At 41.2% G+C, this 15881-nt stretch overlaps 1 protein-coding gene across 3 annotated transcripts in view; it reads left to right on the forward strand.

Annotated features, from left to right (window-relative positions):
- The window catches only part of LOC126262262 (alpha-tocopherol transfer protein-like), a 204173-nt gene that overhangs the window by 151779 nt on the left and 36513 nt on the right, over positions 1–15881 (forward strand). Inside the window, exon 1 of one of the 3 annotated variants that reach the window (XM_049958770.1) lies at positions 1027–1077. The exons of the other annotated variants lie outside the window; for them this stretch is intronic. Within the exon in view, the coding sequence (XP_049814727.1) occupies positions 1049–1077 (29 nt within the window). The 5' untranslated portion in view covers positions 1027–1048. Of the gene's footprint in view, positions 1–1026; positions 1078–15881 lie in introns of those variants that run through there. 3 annotated transcript variants of the gene reach the window in all.

The following is a 15881-nucleotide window of genomic DNA, read 5'->3' on the forward strand; positions in this document are numbered from 1 at the left end:
GTCTCACTCCTTAATTATTTTTTCATCTCATTTTTTCCCCTGTATTTATTACTACTTTGGTTTCACAATATAATCTTTTGCTTTCCCTTATGAGGTGTGGTGGGTAGCCAGTGTCGTCAATTATTGCCCGTAATTTATTTCGATCAACTTGATCGAAACTTTTTTTTTTCAAAATCTATAAAAGCAATGTGGATTTCAAAAATAAATTCACTTTGTTTTTCTGTGAGTCGTTTCATTGTAAAAATATTCTCACTACACGAACGTTCATGTCTATATCCACTTTGATGCGGGTGGGGATGAGCGGTGTGACGACAGGAAGTGCACCCGGCCACCCATTAAATTAAACATGACAAATCCGCTAATAACCATTTCGATCCCGCGTGGATGCGGGAGCGGGGAGAAACGCAAAAGAAAAAGGAGATAGTGGTTGCTGTAATTTGTGCACTTGCCAGTACAACAGTGGAAAATGTTACAACTGATCACGAATACATTATCTTGACATCTGGTGAAGAAAGCATTAAATAATTGCATTATAACATCTGTTCGCCTGAAACACGTTTTTCCAGTTAGCTACAAGCCATAGATTGTTGCGAACGGATATATCCGTCGTACCAACTTAATGGGTTTAGTAAATCTTTTGCGATTTTAAAATCAAATTATCCATATCGGATAGGCTTCCTGATATCTGAACACAGTCAGTTCCACAAGAAAGTAGACGTCATAATTTTAAATGTAACGTCCGCAGCGATATCTCTGGTAGTGGTCTCGAACCTGTAACCATTGCGCTTTTACACAGTGAACAGATAAACAGTGTGAGAGCTGAATGTTTTGTTTTGTCGGTTGCAGTTTAAAATGTGCAAAATATCTGCAGCGTCACGAGGCAGTGTTCCTTGCAAATCATCCAAAGGAACCAAAGCTTTCATATGGAGCTGCTGCTAAAATTCTTAGAAAGTCAAAGACATTCGTTGCGAAGTGGGTCAAACGATATTTACAGGTTGGAAACATGGTGATTCACTGAAGAGAGGACTAAGGTGCCACGCTGTAATCGATGATGGCGGCGAATGGACTAACTGTTAGGTAACTGTGCAATTAGTAACAATATGCATTTTCATGTAAATACATATTTATAATAGTGCCTTTTATTTCATACAAATAACGGCTTACACTTTCTTGTGGAACTGACTATAAGTGCTGCACACACTACCGAGACAAAAGCTACTGTCAGTTGAACTGATAAATCACGGCTATTTCTCTTCTGTTGCAAATGCCAAACCACCATAGCAGTTTGAACCACTCGTTTTATGCAGAGCCTTGGTGGCCGTCTGCGTGGTCTGCTCATCGGAGAAAGGATGCCGTAACCATGACTCGCCTCGTCGTGAAAGGAGAAGCTATCGCCGCTTTCGTAATATATTATAACTGGGGCTTTCTGTTCATTTCCGCCACGTTATTTTCCACAATTGGTGTGAACTTCTTTCGTTAACTGTAGCACTTACTCGCTTGAAACCCGTTGTGACTATACCATAAGGGGCAGTGAAAGGAAAAAGAGACAAATGGAAAAAAGGAAGTAAACTGTTCATTATCTCAAAAGTATTCGCCATAACTGTTAATCCATTTATCCCACTGTGAGTCAAGACGGTCAGTGCCTTCATGGAAAAATATTTTCGGCTGCCTACGAACGATAATTGTATCCAGGCGTATACCTCTTCGTCCGAAGCAAATCGACGGCCACGAATGTCCTTCTTCAGGGCTCCAAGGAGAGATCGGGGCAGTATAGAGGATGTAGTATAAAGGCTTCCCACCGAGCTTCTGCAGCGTAGTGGAAACAGCCTCGGCAACATGTGGACCTATCTGTCTTTGGACTAAAATGAGCACGTCTGGACACAGTCATGATTCCATAGGCAACTGCAAACATTTTTTCCTTGAAGGCGTTGACCCTCTTGTCTCCAGCGGGATAAATATATCAACAGTTATGGCGATTACTTTTGAAATGATGAACAGTTTATTTACATTTTTTCATCAGTGTTGTTTTAATTCGACTGCCCCTTATATGTCATATAATGCTACTTACTGCAGTCAAGGATCGGTCGCATTCTATAGATTTTACCCCTACACATTTCCCTCCCTTACATACCGATGAATATTCATTGGTGTCCCAGGACGTGACCTATCAACCTATACCTCCTTTTAGCGAATATGCGCCATAAATTTCTTTTCTGCTCGGTTAGATTCAGTACCACTTCATTAGCTACTCGATCTAATCTTTAGCGTTCTTCTGAAAGTAGCACCACATTTCAGTACTATAGCCTGAACTTGTTCTCGTTCATGTTTCACTTCAGCACAAGGCTACATTCCTGACAACTGTCTTCAGAAAAGACTTCCTGACACTTAAATTCATATTAATTAATCTCTCTTTTTCAGAAAGATATTTGAATACGAATCATATTATACGTAACCTTCACGGCAACGATATTTCTATTTTTGTGACGTTTTTTGACAAAAGACAACAGATGATACGTTCAGAAGTGGTCACGAAAGCATCCACTAAATTACAATTTTTTAAAAATTGGTTTAGCCTACAAAGGACCACATGAAAGAACTTACATCTTCTTTCGTTTCTCGTTTCTTTCTTTCCAGTAGTGTTTCATTCTTTTCCTATGTTTTTCTCTTCTTCTTCCGTCCAGTGGGCACCTGTCTTTTCCATTGCTTGCTCCTGGAAGCACTTGAAACATTTTACTTCTGCTCCGAACTTTTCTCTTCCTCCTATTTCTTTCTCCGTTATTTCCATTTACCTCAGGTCTGCTCTAACTTCTTTCATCCACATCACTAATATTTTCTGCGTTCTGTCAAAAAAGTTAAAAATTCTTTTTGTTATTATTTTTTCCTCTAACCTTTTTAGGTGTCCATTTTGTAAAATATTCTTTGTATTTTTAATAAATGTCTTCAGTATTTCTTAATTTCCGTTTTCCGGGCCTGCAGGCGCGTGAGGGGTAAGCTCGCCGTCACTTAAATAGCCGACCTTGGACAAACACTACAAAAACTCCGAACACTTGGATCAAATTGGATTATTTTCCCGGACACACAATAGTATGTCGACCATAAGCTGATCGATGGCTACAGTGTCTCTCGGGGAGCGTGAAAATGAGGAGGGTGCAGTCGGTGGAGCGGACGTTTCCTTGTTTGTCTTTCAGTGCTGACAACACCAGCGTGGCCTTACCAATCGGTAGCTGTGATATAAATTACACACTCGGTTTAGGGAATTAATGGAATTCAACGCTGTGGGGTAAAATAATGTATCTTTGGCTGCACGAATAGATTTTCTTCGGAGCCGTGTATAGTCTTTTCAAAGAATGTAGTAATGTTTGAGCTACTAGCCTGGTGTTTTGTACCATCGTTATGTTTTTTTTACTTTGTATAATGATCACTTATGTGAGAATCGCCGTTATTTGCAATCGAAATGGTTGTTGAACATATTGTGCACACTACTTCCCAGTTATGATTTCCTACACATAAAATTGGATATTTGTTTTGCAAATCGCTATTAAATGTGCATTTACGTTTTGGCATTTTGCTTCTTGGAACAAGAAATCGGATGTTGCTATAAGGGTTTCAGAGTGCTTAATAATGTGTTTATTAGCACGTATCCAACAAAAGGAATGCACAAGAGATACAAATAAAACCATTTCGAGTTAAAAATCTTAACGAATATAAATTATGCAAACTAAATAAGCGTGGCAATATGTGAATAGAATAGCGTCTAAACGTGCTTGCCTTTTTTTTTTTTTTTAATATCAAACTATCTACACACCGGTTCTCATTTAGTGAATTTTAACTAAGTTCTATTAAAACATGTTTATTCCAAATCACTCGAATTTCTCCAGACACAAAAAGAGTCCGGGTTTATCTGAGACGCCAACGGCTTTGCCCCGCCGGTAACACCGGTTCCCATTGCACTCAGCCTTTGTGAAGCCAATTGAGGAACTACTTGATTGATAAGTAGTGGCTCTGGTCACGAAAACTGACAACAGCCTGAAGAGGGGTTTGCTGAACACATGCCCCTCTATTCCCGCATCCAACGATATCTGTGGACCGAGGACGACACGACGGTCAGTCAGAATGTTTTTTTTTTTTTTTTTTTTAAAAAAAAAAAGGACGCCCTCCAAACTAGGACAGATCCGGGGAAGCCCGTATACGTCAGGGCAACTGGTCTGGTCCAACGGTCTGACCTTCGGGGAATCCTAGCACGTTGGACAGCTGTCAAAGGTACAATGGATTTTCTCATTAAACAGACCCCTCCGCTCATATGCCTGTTAGTATTAGGGGATACCCAACGACGACAGGGAAGGCCCAGATGCCAGCTTCTATCCCTCTCTCCACCTGGAGAAAAAAATCATGGTCTTCGCAAACCAAATAATGGCCTGTCTCGCCATACAGACACGCATATCAGCTGGAAGAAAGCCTGAACACCTAGACTAGAGGAAAGTGCCTTACGCTGGACAAGCTCCCTCCCCCTCCGCACCTCCCTAAAATAGACCACTGACCTCCTAGCTTTGCATTCCTCTTAACTCTACTATGGCCAAGTGTAAATAGTAATTTACATGCTTGGACAGTGGAAAAAACACTTTTCGTTATTTGTCATAGATATTAGCAGGAATGCCTTTCAACCTACATCTGTTCCTGAATAGTAAAGCCCAAGGTTAATGTTTATGACTAAACCGTTTCCTTTAAATGTTTGGTCAAAAATTTATTGAGTTATCAAAATCTATGCTACAGCTGCGTACACTGGACTCGCTTCCGCTGCTTAAACCAGTGTCCTTGATTTTCATGTTTAAAATCTGGCGATATCGGTGCACACTCTTATTATCTTGAAATTCTCTCGCAGATTCCAAGAGAATAACAGAGAAGGTTGATCAAATAAGTGTAGTCCATTTAAAGTGACTGAAGCTACTGATTGGAGAAAGCAGATGGGGTGCAAGAAGGCTAGTAAATAGTGTAATGTAAAAATAACACTTATGAAGTTGTCCAGCATAAAGTATAGTACCTGGGGGAGCAGTAAAAACAAAAAGAGGAAGTCCTACAATTTTGGATTAAGATCTTGAAGAAGACCTGATTTACTATTGCATTACTATGGAATCTTGTTTGTTTCGGCTTACTCATAATGACTTGCGAAGAATAGCCGTCCATTCACAGAGAGAAACAACATCTTTCAAAGGCAAAATTGCTGTGAAAAACTGGTCTTTGTCTCAAGCGCCACAAAAGCAGTCAGAACGGATGCCTAGAGGAACATCCTGTAATAGAATTCTTGGGTTCAGTAACAAAAACACAGAGAAATTTTATATAAGCTTCTTGATGATGCTTATGAAAGTTAAATTCACCCCTGGTAGAACTTGCAATATTGATGAGAGTGGCAATACTATGATGCGATCTAAAGTATGAAAAGTGATTGGCTTTAAGGGTAAAAGAAAGCTAGCCTCCTTGACAGCAGATGGACGTGGGCCCTTACAACGATTGTTGCTTCTATGGATGTTAGTGGCTCATTCGTGCCCCCTTTAGTAATTTTTCCAAGAAAGATATGAGTGAACACTTAAAAAAAAAAAAAAAGGAGCTGCACAAGAACAATATTTGCAGCTTATCTTTCAGGATGGCCGGCCGGAGTGGCCGTGCGGTTCTGGGCGCTACAGTCTGGAGCCGAGCGACCGCTACGGTCGCAGGTTCGAATCCTGCCTCGGGCATGGATGTGTGGTGTCCTTAGGTTAGTTAGGTTTAATTAGTTCTAAGTTCTAAGCGACTGATGACCTCAGAAGTTAAGTCGCATAGTGCTCAGAGCCATTTGAACCATTTTCTTTCAGGATGGATCCAAATCAACTGCTTCACTCTCAGTAGTTTAAACATTTCATCGAGTTTTCCAAACCTATGAAGAAAAAACCTCTACTGTTCTTTTTGTAGGCCAACTTTAGCCATACACAGAATATGTATTTGATTAACTTGGCAAAACCAAATCACATTATCATTGTGCCGCTGCCACCTCACTCCTCACACAAACTACGACGTTTGGATAAAACTTTCATGGATTGTCTCAAAGTTTAGCACAGTGAGGACATTAGGCAGCGGTTAAGGCTTAATAAACGTGCTTGTAGTGGCTCTGAGCACTATGGGACTTAACATCTCAGGTCATCAGTCCCCGAGAACTTAGGACTACTTAAACCTAACTAACCTAAGGACATCACACACATCCATGCCCGAGGCAGGATTCGAACCTGCGACCGTAGCGGTCGCGCGGTTCCAGACTGAAGCGCCTAGAACCGCTCGGCCACCAGCGGCCGGCGTGCTTTTAGTGCCTTCGATGCAGTCGACCTTTTTGCCAAAGCCTGTATTAGACACTAAACAGCTCAAATAGCAATCAATGGGTTTAAAGAAACAGACATATACCCCCTGAAAAACTGTTCTCAGATAAGCAACACACTGAAGAAGTAAACAGAAAATATGGCATTCCTCTTTCTAAGAAGCTGTGTTAAAGAACCAAACAGCAGGATATCGTAGCTTTCTAGACAACAGAGAAAAATGAAGTGTGGACGAATCACAAGTTATTGCTAAATTTGATCCGAATCAGTCATCAACATGTTCGGCTTGTCTGGGTGCTCCTTTGTCACCAGCTACACTTCAGGATCTTCATGTTTCCGCATCTTCTAAGATAAGTCCATCTGACATTACTTCCATTCCAAAAATAAAAATGAGGACCTCAAATACGGGACGAAAGGCCTGCAATTGTGCATTCACTACATCTACGACTTATCAGGGCCGGTTCGAGAACATTTTTCCACATAAGCGACATATAATTTGCCCCTTTCATCATACATTAGTTGTATTTTCTGGAATTTCGATAATACCTTTAAAACTAAATCTGGTGAGCGTGGAAATGGGTTGTTTTCACAGTGCAAAATTTGTACACCCTGTGTACACAAACGGCCGCTTGGGGCGCCAAGCTGAAAGGTGCACTAGAGGCGCCCCAGTGCAAAATATGTACACCTTGTGTCGCTTCGGCCTTAAACCGGCCTTGCGCCTTACAAGGCCCAATTTGTGGAAGCCAAAAAAGCCAAGGAAGCTGGAAAATAAGAGCGCAAAAGCAGTCGTGGCTGGGGACGAGGGTCAGAAATAGCATGTTCAAGAAAAGGGAAAGAGCTCGTGGAAAATCGTAAAAGTTTTGGCGAAGCTATCAAAGAATCAAGCACTGAAGACGAAAAGAATGTGTCCTCTCGAACACCTGAAGTGGAGATTTTCCAGGGATTTTTATCATACAAAGATGATGGTGCTTGGTATATGTTCTGTTACGAGAAATTTTCGGGAGATTCCTAAAGGAAACTTCGGGTCATGTGTTAACGTTATGTGCTCACTCTAGGGTATATGGATTGTACTGGGATTGAAAAGGACGTAAACATTTGCAATTTTTGTTGGTAAACGATTTAATTCTGATGCACATTTTCTATATCTTCTATTGCATTCTGTATCTTTTTTTAAAACTAAAACCTATAACTGTTATATTGCACTGTGCACTAGAATACGTTTTCTCTGATTTAATGCAATTTTATAATTTTGTTTAGTGGTATTTTGATTACTTTTACGAGGGGTCCGATTTTGGCACCTATTCTTCAAACACGCTTAATTAACGTTTTTAAAATAATTTTTTTTGTAATAATTTTAATTATATTTTCTAAGAGCAAAATATAAATGGTGCATAATCCTATAAAGTAAAAATCATATGGTTTTAAAACATAATTTTACTATTTCCTATTTTATTTTAATCAAAAACAAAACGGGAGCATTTTTTTCTAACAGATACTGAACGTCCTGAGGCTTTTGTTATGGATCTCAAAACTACATCAACACACGTACTCGTCAAGCCACCATACGGTGCATGACGGAAGGTTCTTTCTAACACTGCTAGCCATCTCCTTTCCTGTCCCATTCGCAAATGTGTCGAGGGAACAACGACTATCCATACGCTTCCGTATGAGCTCTGTTTTATCTTGTTTTCTCCGTCCTTACGTTAGATATATATTGGTGGTAGTAGGATCGATCTGAGGTCTGTCGCAAATGCCGGTTCTTTAATCTTTCTCAATAGTGTTGCACGGAAAGGACGCCTTCTTCTATTCAGGGATTCCCGTTTGAGGTCAAGGGGCATGTTGATCGTGTGATGATCGAACACACTGACAACAAATCTGGTAGCACGCCTTTGAATTGCTTCAATGTGTCCCTTAAATACGACCTTGCTGGGATCCCAAACGCTCAAGCAATAATCAACAACAGGTCACATAAGTGTGCTGTGCGCGGTCTCCTTTATAATTGTAATATAATAACATATAATAATAATAAAATATATATTATATGTATATAATACGTAATAATATAATACTCTTTCGTAGAATTCTCCCAGTAAACCGCAGTCGACCATACGCCTTCCTTAAAACCAACATTGCGTGCCAGTTCCATTACATGACACACCTACTCGTACAAATACATTAACTTACGTTTTCCCACATTTAGAGCAAGTTGCAGTCGATCATACCAAATGGCAATTCTGTCCAAGCCATCTTGCTTCCTGCTACAAGCACTGACGGATGACTCTTTACCATACACTAAAGCGTCATTAGCTGACAGTCGTCGATTGCTGCTCACGCTATCCGTCAGATCGTTTATCTATCTTTGCCGCTGTTCTCCTTGCAACTTAAAATACCAGATGGCTCTGTGTTCCAGAAGCTTCCAGTAGCATTGTCCCTTCAATCAGCGATTTTTATTCTTCCTATTATCAGTTAATGTTAAAAGCTACTAAAATGTGAATGTAGAAGGTATTCGTATGTGTCTAAACGGCATAGTCATAAAGCTTTTATTAACACCTCGAAAAAATGTAATTAGATAAATATTTGTTCGTTTATCTGCAAATGAATAAGCAGTCGTGGTACACATTGAAATTCACGCTTCTGTTCAGTGTACATCTAGTGCTTGCAGAATAATCCATACTTGAAAATAACAGGATAATGAAATCACTGATGGTATCTAATATGAATGGGCGAAATATGTTTAGTTAGAAACAAAACAAACATTCAGATGCGAAAGATGGAATTCTTCTTGTCTACATGATAAACGTAATTTACTGTCAGTTACATGCAAAATAATGTGGACAGAGGTAGTAATGGGATGGTTGTGTTTGACGATCAACGATGCAACTAAGGCGGTGGACTTTGCGTCTTCAGTACGGACTAGGCATCAGTGCAGGTTGTTTACGAGTAGCGCACACTTCGTATTTACATTCAGAGGCCGAGGTCGACGTGACATGAAAGATCTAACAGACTTCCAAAGAAGTCAGATTGTGAGGGCCCAATTACCTGGAACTTCCGTAACCAAGACAGCCAATTTATTCAATGTTTCAAGAGCAACTGTTTCAATAGTCATGACAGTCTACACAAAACATGAAAAGACATCATCGTGTAAACGTAATAGTGGGTGCAAATCAAAACTGACAGAGATCGTTGTACGCTAACACGAATTAGGTCTAAACAACACAAAACTATGGCGGCTAAAGCAACTGCAGAGTTCAGTATCGATCTTCGAGACCCAGTGTCTATCGACACTGTCCGCCAAGAACTCCATAAAGCGAATATTCATGGACGAGCTGCTATGCCGAAACCATTAGCGACGACAACCAACGCGAAGAAGCGTAAAACATGGTGTCAGGAGCATAAATCCTGGACGGCTAATCAGTGGAAACACGTCATATGGTCCGACGAACCAACTTTTTCGTTATTTCCAACATCGGTACGGGTTTACGTCTGGAGAACTCCAAAGGACGCCTACAATCCTGATTGCTTGATTCCAACGGTTAAGCATTGAGGTGCAGGTGTGATGGTGCGGGCAGGCATATCGTGGTATTCTGTTGGTCTCATCGTTGCTCTCAATGGCCGTGTTACAGCCAACAATTATGTGAACATTTTAGGTGATCAGGTGCAATGCGTGATTCAAATGTTGTTCCCCAACAATGATGCCATTATTTCAGGACGATAATGCACCCATTCACAAAGCCAGGACAGTACAATCGTCGTATGAGGAGCATGCAACTGAACTGCAGCATCTTCCCTGGCCAGCACAGTCCCCGCCCATATGGGCGGTATTGGAGCGCAGACTCCGGAGCAGATTTCCCCCTCCGTCGTCATTACAGGAGTTAGAAGACGTTCTGATCATAGAGTGGCATAACATTCCACTGGAGACTATACAACCATTATATGCCAGTATTCCAAGAAGAGTCGCAGCTGTATTACGGGCAAATGGGGGTCCAACCCCTTTTAATAAACCATTCCCAAGTTAAGTACAGGTGTTCACATTATTTTACCTATTCCCTGTAGATATCTGTTACTAAGTGATAGCATCAGTATGCTTGGTTATTAATAGTTTTGAGTTTTATTTTGTACGTGATTGTTCCTCGTCTGTTTCACCCCTCCTCCTTGCGAGAAATTAATCAGAGTTGCTGATTCCTCCCCTTACCCTTTCTTTCCAATTCATTTCCTGAGTACGCTCTTTAATAGCAGCGTACAGGAAGTATGGACGGACGGTATGAAGACAGATTTTGAAGTCGTGACGCAGGACGAACGGACGCTATCACGACATATCCTTTGAATTCGTGACACAAGCCGAGCTCGACTTTTGGAGGTAGGGGAACCGGGCCAAGTGCCACGGTGGGTAAAGGGGCCACCGGCGTCCTGGGGGCTATAAGGAGCTGGCATGGCGCGGGAAAAGTTTTAACCCAGAGCCCAGTCACCCCGTGAAGTCTTACCTGTGTGCTGTGCCGCACCTCAGAGTTATAATAACTTTTATGGATTTTAATTATACTGATGTAAGATAAGTGGTCAGTGTGTTTATTGTGGGCAGGGAATGTGACGTATGTTTTATTAATGTAATTGTGTTGAAAGTGTTATACCTTGTCTCCATAATCCTACTTTGGTTATTGACATTTCGAATAGGCTATTAGAGGGTTTACAGCTTTTGTGTAAAGGCATCAATGCGGGCAAAATAGCCACCTCGTCGGTGGCTTCTGGCCACTTTGTGTAAGGGGAAAACGTAAAAGCACCAGCCGAAAGAAGGACTCCACGGCCATAGGCCTACTGATAGCGAGCACTTATAACAGTGACCTAGCAGCGTCAAATAAAGAAAGGGAAGAAAAAGAAAGTAAAAAGAAGGAAAAACGGAAAGCAGCCGAAGAGCAGAAAGGCAGTAAAAAGGAAGAGTGCAAAAAGCAGGAAACCCAACCCTAGAAGAGCTGTTTTTGGCTGCAGTGATGAAGATAGAGAGTGCATGTACTACGAAGAAAATTTTTCAAACGCAAGGCCAGAAAAACAGTTGATTTAGTGCCAAATGTGCTCCCTCTGGGCCCACGAACTCTGTGTACGAGTTGAGGAACATAGTTTGACTTTTATTTGTGAAATGTGTAATTCGAACCATGTTTCAGCGTAAAATGTATTTATTTCTTCGTTACGTAGTTTATCCCTATTTTTAAGTTGAAAGCTAAGTGATCGCTTTCGCCGTTAATGTCTGGCAAAGTGGTCGTTCTGCCACTTCGTGAAAATTGAATTGTTTAAACACTTAATTTGGTGCTGATGTAACTACACTGTTACGTACTATACTTCGATAATTGTAGACTATAAACAGTCATTTCCAAGCATTTCGGTCCATTGCTACTCAGCTTAAAAAATAGGAATACCTTAGCCTGTTCCTTTTGTCCGGCTTTCCCCTACATGAGACACGAGAAGTCTCAAGCTTTGCACTCTGTTGCTTGTCATGGTCGTTATTTCGTACGAATGAACTAGGGAAACAATACTTTCAGTCTGTTATGTGTACGAGTAATCGATGAACAGGGGAAGCGATCAAAAATTTCCGTTTGAGGGCGTTGCTGCAGCATACAAGCAACCCAGCGAGTCTCTGACGCCGGTGTATAAGCACCGACTTGTAGGCAAGGGATTAATGTGATATTCGAAAGGAAAATTTTTGACCGACCCTTATATAACCGCAAACTAGAAAATCTATTTCAGTTTAGCAGAAAAGTTACATGAGACTTCAGTGACATCGCTAACAGAAAATAGCGAAAATTAACATGGCTGATAGTATACGATAACAGTAATACAAACGAAAACTTTCCAGAAAACACAGGACTGAAAACAAGTCGTTTGCGAGATGTGTGCTTAGGAAATGATTTCGCTATAAATATTGTCCTAGTTACTACAAATGCATTGTAAAGAAAGAACAGTGCCATTAAGTCTCCATCTGATTATGCTCAAATTTCACACCTGACCTATTTTATTAAGATATATAGTATTACTTCAGTAGCCCGCCCGGTTAGCCGTGCGGTCTAACACACAGCTTTCCGGAGTGGGAAGGAGCGCCTGGTCCCCGGCACGAATCCGCCCGGCGGACTTATGTCGAGATCCGGGGAGCCGGCCAGTCAGTGGATGGTTTTTAGGCGGTTTCCCATCTGACTCGGCGAACGCGGGCTGGTTCCCCTTATTCCGCCTTAGCTACACTATGTCGGCGATTGCTACGCAAACAAGTTCTGCACGTACACGTACACCACCATTACTCTACCACGCAAACATAGGAGTTACACTCGTCTGGTGTGAGACCTTCCCTGGGGGGGGGGGGGGGGGGGGGGTCCACCGGGCTCCGAACCGCACAATAACCCTGAAATAGTGGTTCGGTGTGGGGCGGCAGAGGAGTGGACTGCGGTAGTCGTCGTGGGGTTGCGGACCACAGGCCCCCGGTTAACATACATTACAATACAGTACGATTACTTCAGCACATTGCATGTTACTCTTTACTCTACATATGTAAGTGTCAAAAGGAGGTGTTCCGGGTGTGGTTCTCGCATTTGAATGCAACATTGCTTTTGTCTCTGTGCTTACTTAACAAATTCCTTCAAACATATAGTAAACCTTGACAAGCGCATGTTGTATATCTTGACAAGACTTCAGTTAGCTGTTGCAGTTCTTCAACTGTGTCAACGGGAGTGTTGTACACTTCACTTTGCGCTGATCCCGGGCAGAAGAATCCATAGGATTGAGGTCAGGTGACGTTGTAGGCCAGGGTAGTGCACCTGCTCAACTTATCCATCTTGGACCAAACTGGCGAGTTAGATGTCATCTTACAAGGGAAGGCTCTGACATGTTGGACAGTCATTTGATTCAGATTTGGCAAGGACGTTCTAGATTGAAAAGAAAGAGACGTGTTTTTTTTTGTTTTTTTTGTTAGACACTTATGTTTTTTAAAAAAAAGGTCAAAGTTGATGACCGAAAATCGTATTTTCAATGCTATACATCGAAAGTTTGATTAAAAACAAATATTCTTTATTAATATAATATAGGGCCTAAGGTTAGTAATGTTCGAGCTACTTGTCTGTATTTCGTGCTGTAGCTTGGGTACCAGTCATTCTACGTATCTAGAAGAGCGAAGTTGGCGGCCGAGTGGTCGAGCCATAAGCTGCTGGTGTGTGTGCGATACGCGGTCGTAGTTTTTTTCATTCGATATTTTTTTCGGTGTATCTGGTCATATTCTGCTAATTGAAATACTTTTCTTTGCCTTTTTTTAAGTAAAACATCGGGATGTACGATTAATAACCAAATAAATATATAATGCATTGACAGTTATTTTCATCGTGATACTTAGTACAAAAATACACCCATATTATTACGTAATTCTAACTGATCGTTTATTCGTGAGCGTTTTCGCAATCAGTGGGTTGAAACTTATCGTAGAAACAGACAAATCATAAATGTTTCTCGCACCATGCGCAACACACAAACAAAATCTGGCCGCATTGTAAATGTTTTGCGGTACATTGTTTGTAGAAAACATATATGATTCACCTTGCTGAAAACAAATCTATCAGATATCAATTTGGACGCGTACCAAGCGTGTAAAATCATATCTTGAAAGGCAGGCGCGGACAACTGGTTATGGACCAACGCATGAATTTTGAAAGTACGCGACCTATCTTGTAATCTCTGCCCTGCTGTGATTTCGCAAGATTTTGAAGTCATGTGATGAAATTCTTCACCTGCCGGAAAAAATTAACGTCACACGGTTGACAAAGAGAAGTGTATTTCGGTGGTATCAGTTTCACGCTGCAGGCCATCATCTACAAAAGTCTTATCGTAGCTCATCATGTATCACTATTAAAATAACTTTCAATACACTGTATTTACTTATTTGGTTATTTGTCGCACATCGCGATGGTTTGCAACAAAGAAAGATATTCACATTATCACAATTTTATCAGATACACCGAAAAGAAATCTCTGACAAAAAAAGCTACAACTAAAAATCGAAAACGGACCAGCAGTTTGATGGTCTCATGCTTCGACCACTCGATCGCTAACCTCGCTCTGCTATATGCGTAGAAAGATGAGTACCTACGCTACAGCATGAAAACATAAAAGCGTTAATAACTCTCACATTACAAACTTTGGACCCCTTGTTATACTAATACAAAATATTTGTTTTTAGACAATCTTTCGATGTATACCCTTGAAATACGATTTTCCATCATCAACTTTGATCTCCAGTTTTTCAAAAACTTCGGAGTGTCTATAAAAGGCCGAAACACGAGTTCCTTTATTTTCAATACTGGATATCCTTGCAAAATTTGATCAAAATCGATGACCCACGTGTAAGATCCTTCTCATTTTAAAGCCGGCCGTGGTGGCCGAGCGGTTCTAGGCCCTTCAGTCCGGAACCGCGTAACTGCTACGGTCGCAGGTTCGAATCCTGCCTCGGGCATGGATGTGTGTGATGTCCTTAGGTTAGTTAGGTTTAAGTAGTTCTAAGTTCTAGGGGACTGATGACCTCAGATGTTAAGTCCCATAGTGCTCAGAGCCATTTGAACCTTCTCGTTTTAGATTCAGCAACAATATGTACCGTTACCCAAGCATGCATGTACCACATTTCCCAACCAACGCCCATGGGCGAAAATTGACAGCAGTTAGACAGAGATTTCCATTTCATATACATTTCTACACCTACATCTACATGACTACTCTGCAATTCACATTTAAGTGCTTGGCAGAGGGTTCATCGAACCACAATCATACTATCTCTCTACCATTCGACTCCCGAACAGCGCGCGGGAAAAACGAACACCTAAACCTTTCTGTTCGAGCTCTGATTTCTCTTATTTTATTTTGATGATCATTCCTACTTATGTAGGTTGGGCTCAACAAAATATTTTCGCATTCGGAAGAGAAAGTTGGTGACTGAAATTTCGTAAATAGATCTCGCCGCGACGAAAAACGTCTTTGCTGTAATGACTTCCATTCCAACTCGCGTATCATATCTGCCACACTTCTCCCCTATTACGTGATAATACAAAACGAGCTGCCCTTTTTTGCACCCTTTCGATGTTCTCCGTCAATCCCACCTGGTAAGGATCCCACACCGCGCAGCAATATTCTAACAGAGGACGAACGAGTGTAGTGTAAGCTGTCTCTTTAGTGGACTTGTTGCATCTTCTAAGTGTCCTGCCAATGAAACGCAACCTTTGCCTCACCTTCCCCACAATATTATCTATGTGGTCTTTCCAACTGAAGTTGTTCGTAATTTTAACACCCAGGTACTTAGTTGAATTGACAGCCTTGAGAATTGTACTATTTATCGAGTTATCGAATTCCAGCGGATTTCTTTTGGAACTCATGTGGATCACTTCACACTTTTCGTTATTTAGCGTCAACTGCCACCTGCCACACCAATACAGCAATCTTTTCTAAATCGCTTTGCAACTGATACTGGTCTTCGGATGACCTTACTAGACGGTAAATTACAGCATCATCTGCGAACAAGCTAAGAGAACTGCT

Source organism: Schistocerca nitens, chromosome 1 (genome assembly GCF_023898315.1).
Source record: "Schistocerca nitens isolate TAMUIC-IGC-003100 chromosome 1, iqSchNite1.1, whole genome shotgun sequence".
NCBI classification, from domain to species: domain Eukaryota; kingdom Metazoa; phylum Arthropoda; class Insecta; order Orthoptera; family Acrididae; genus Schistocerca; species Schistocerca nitens.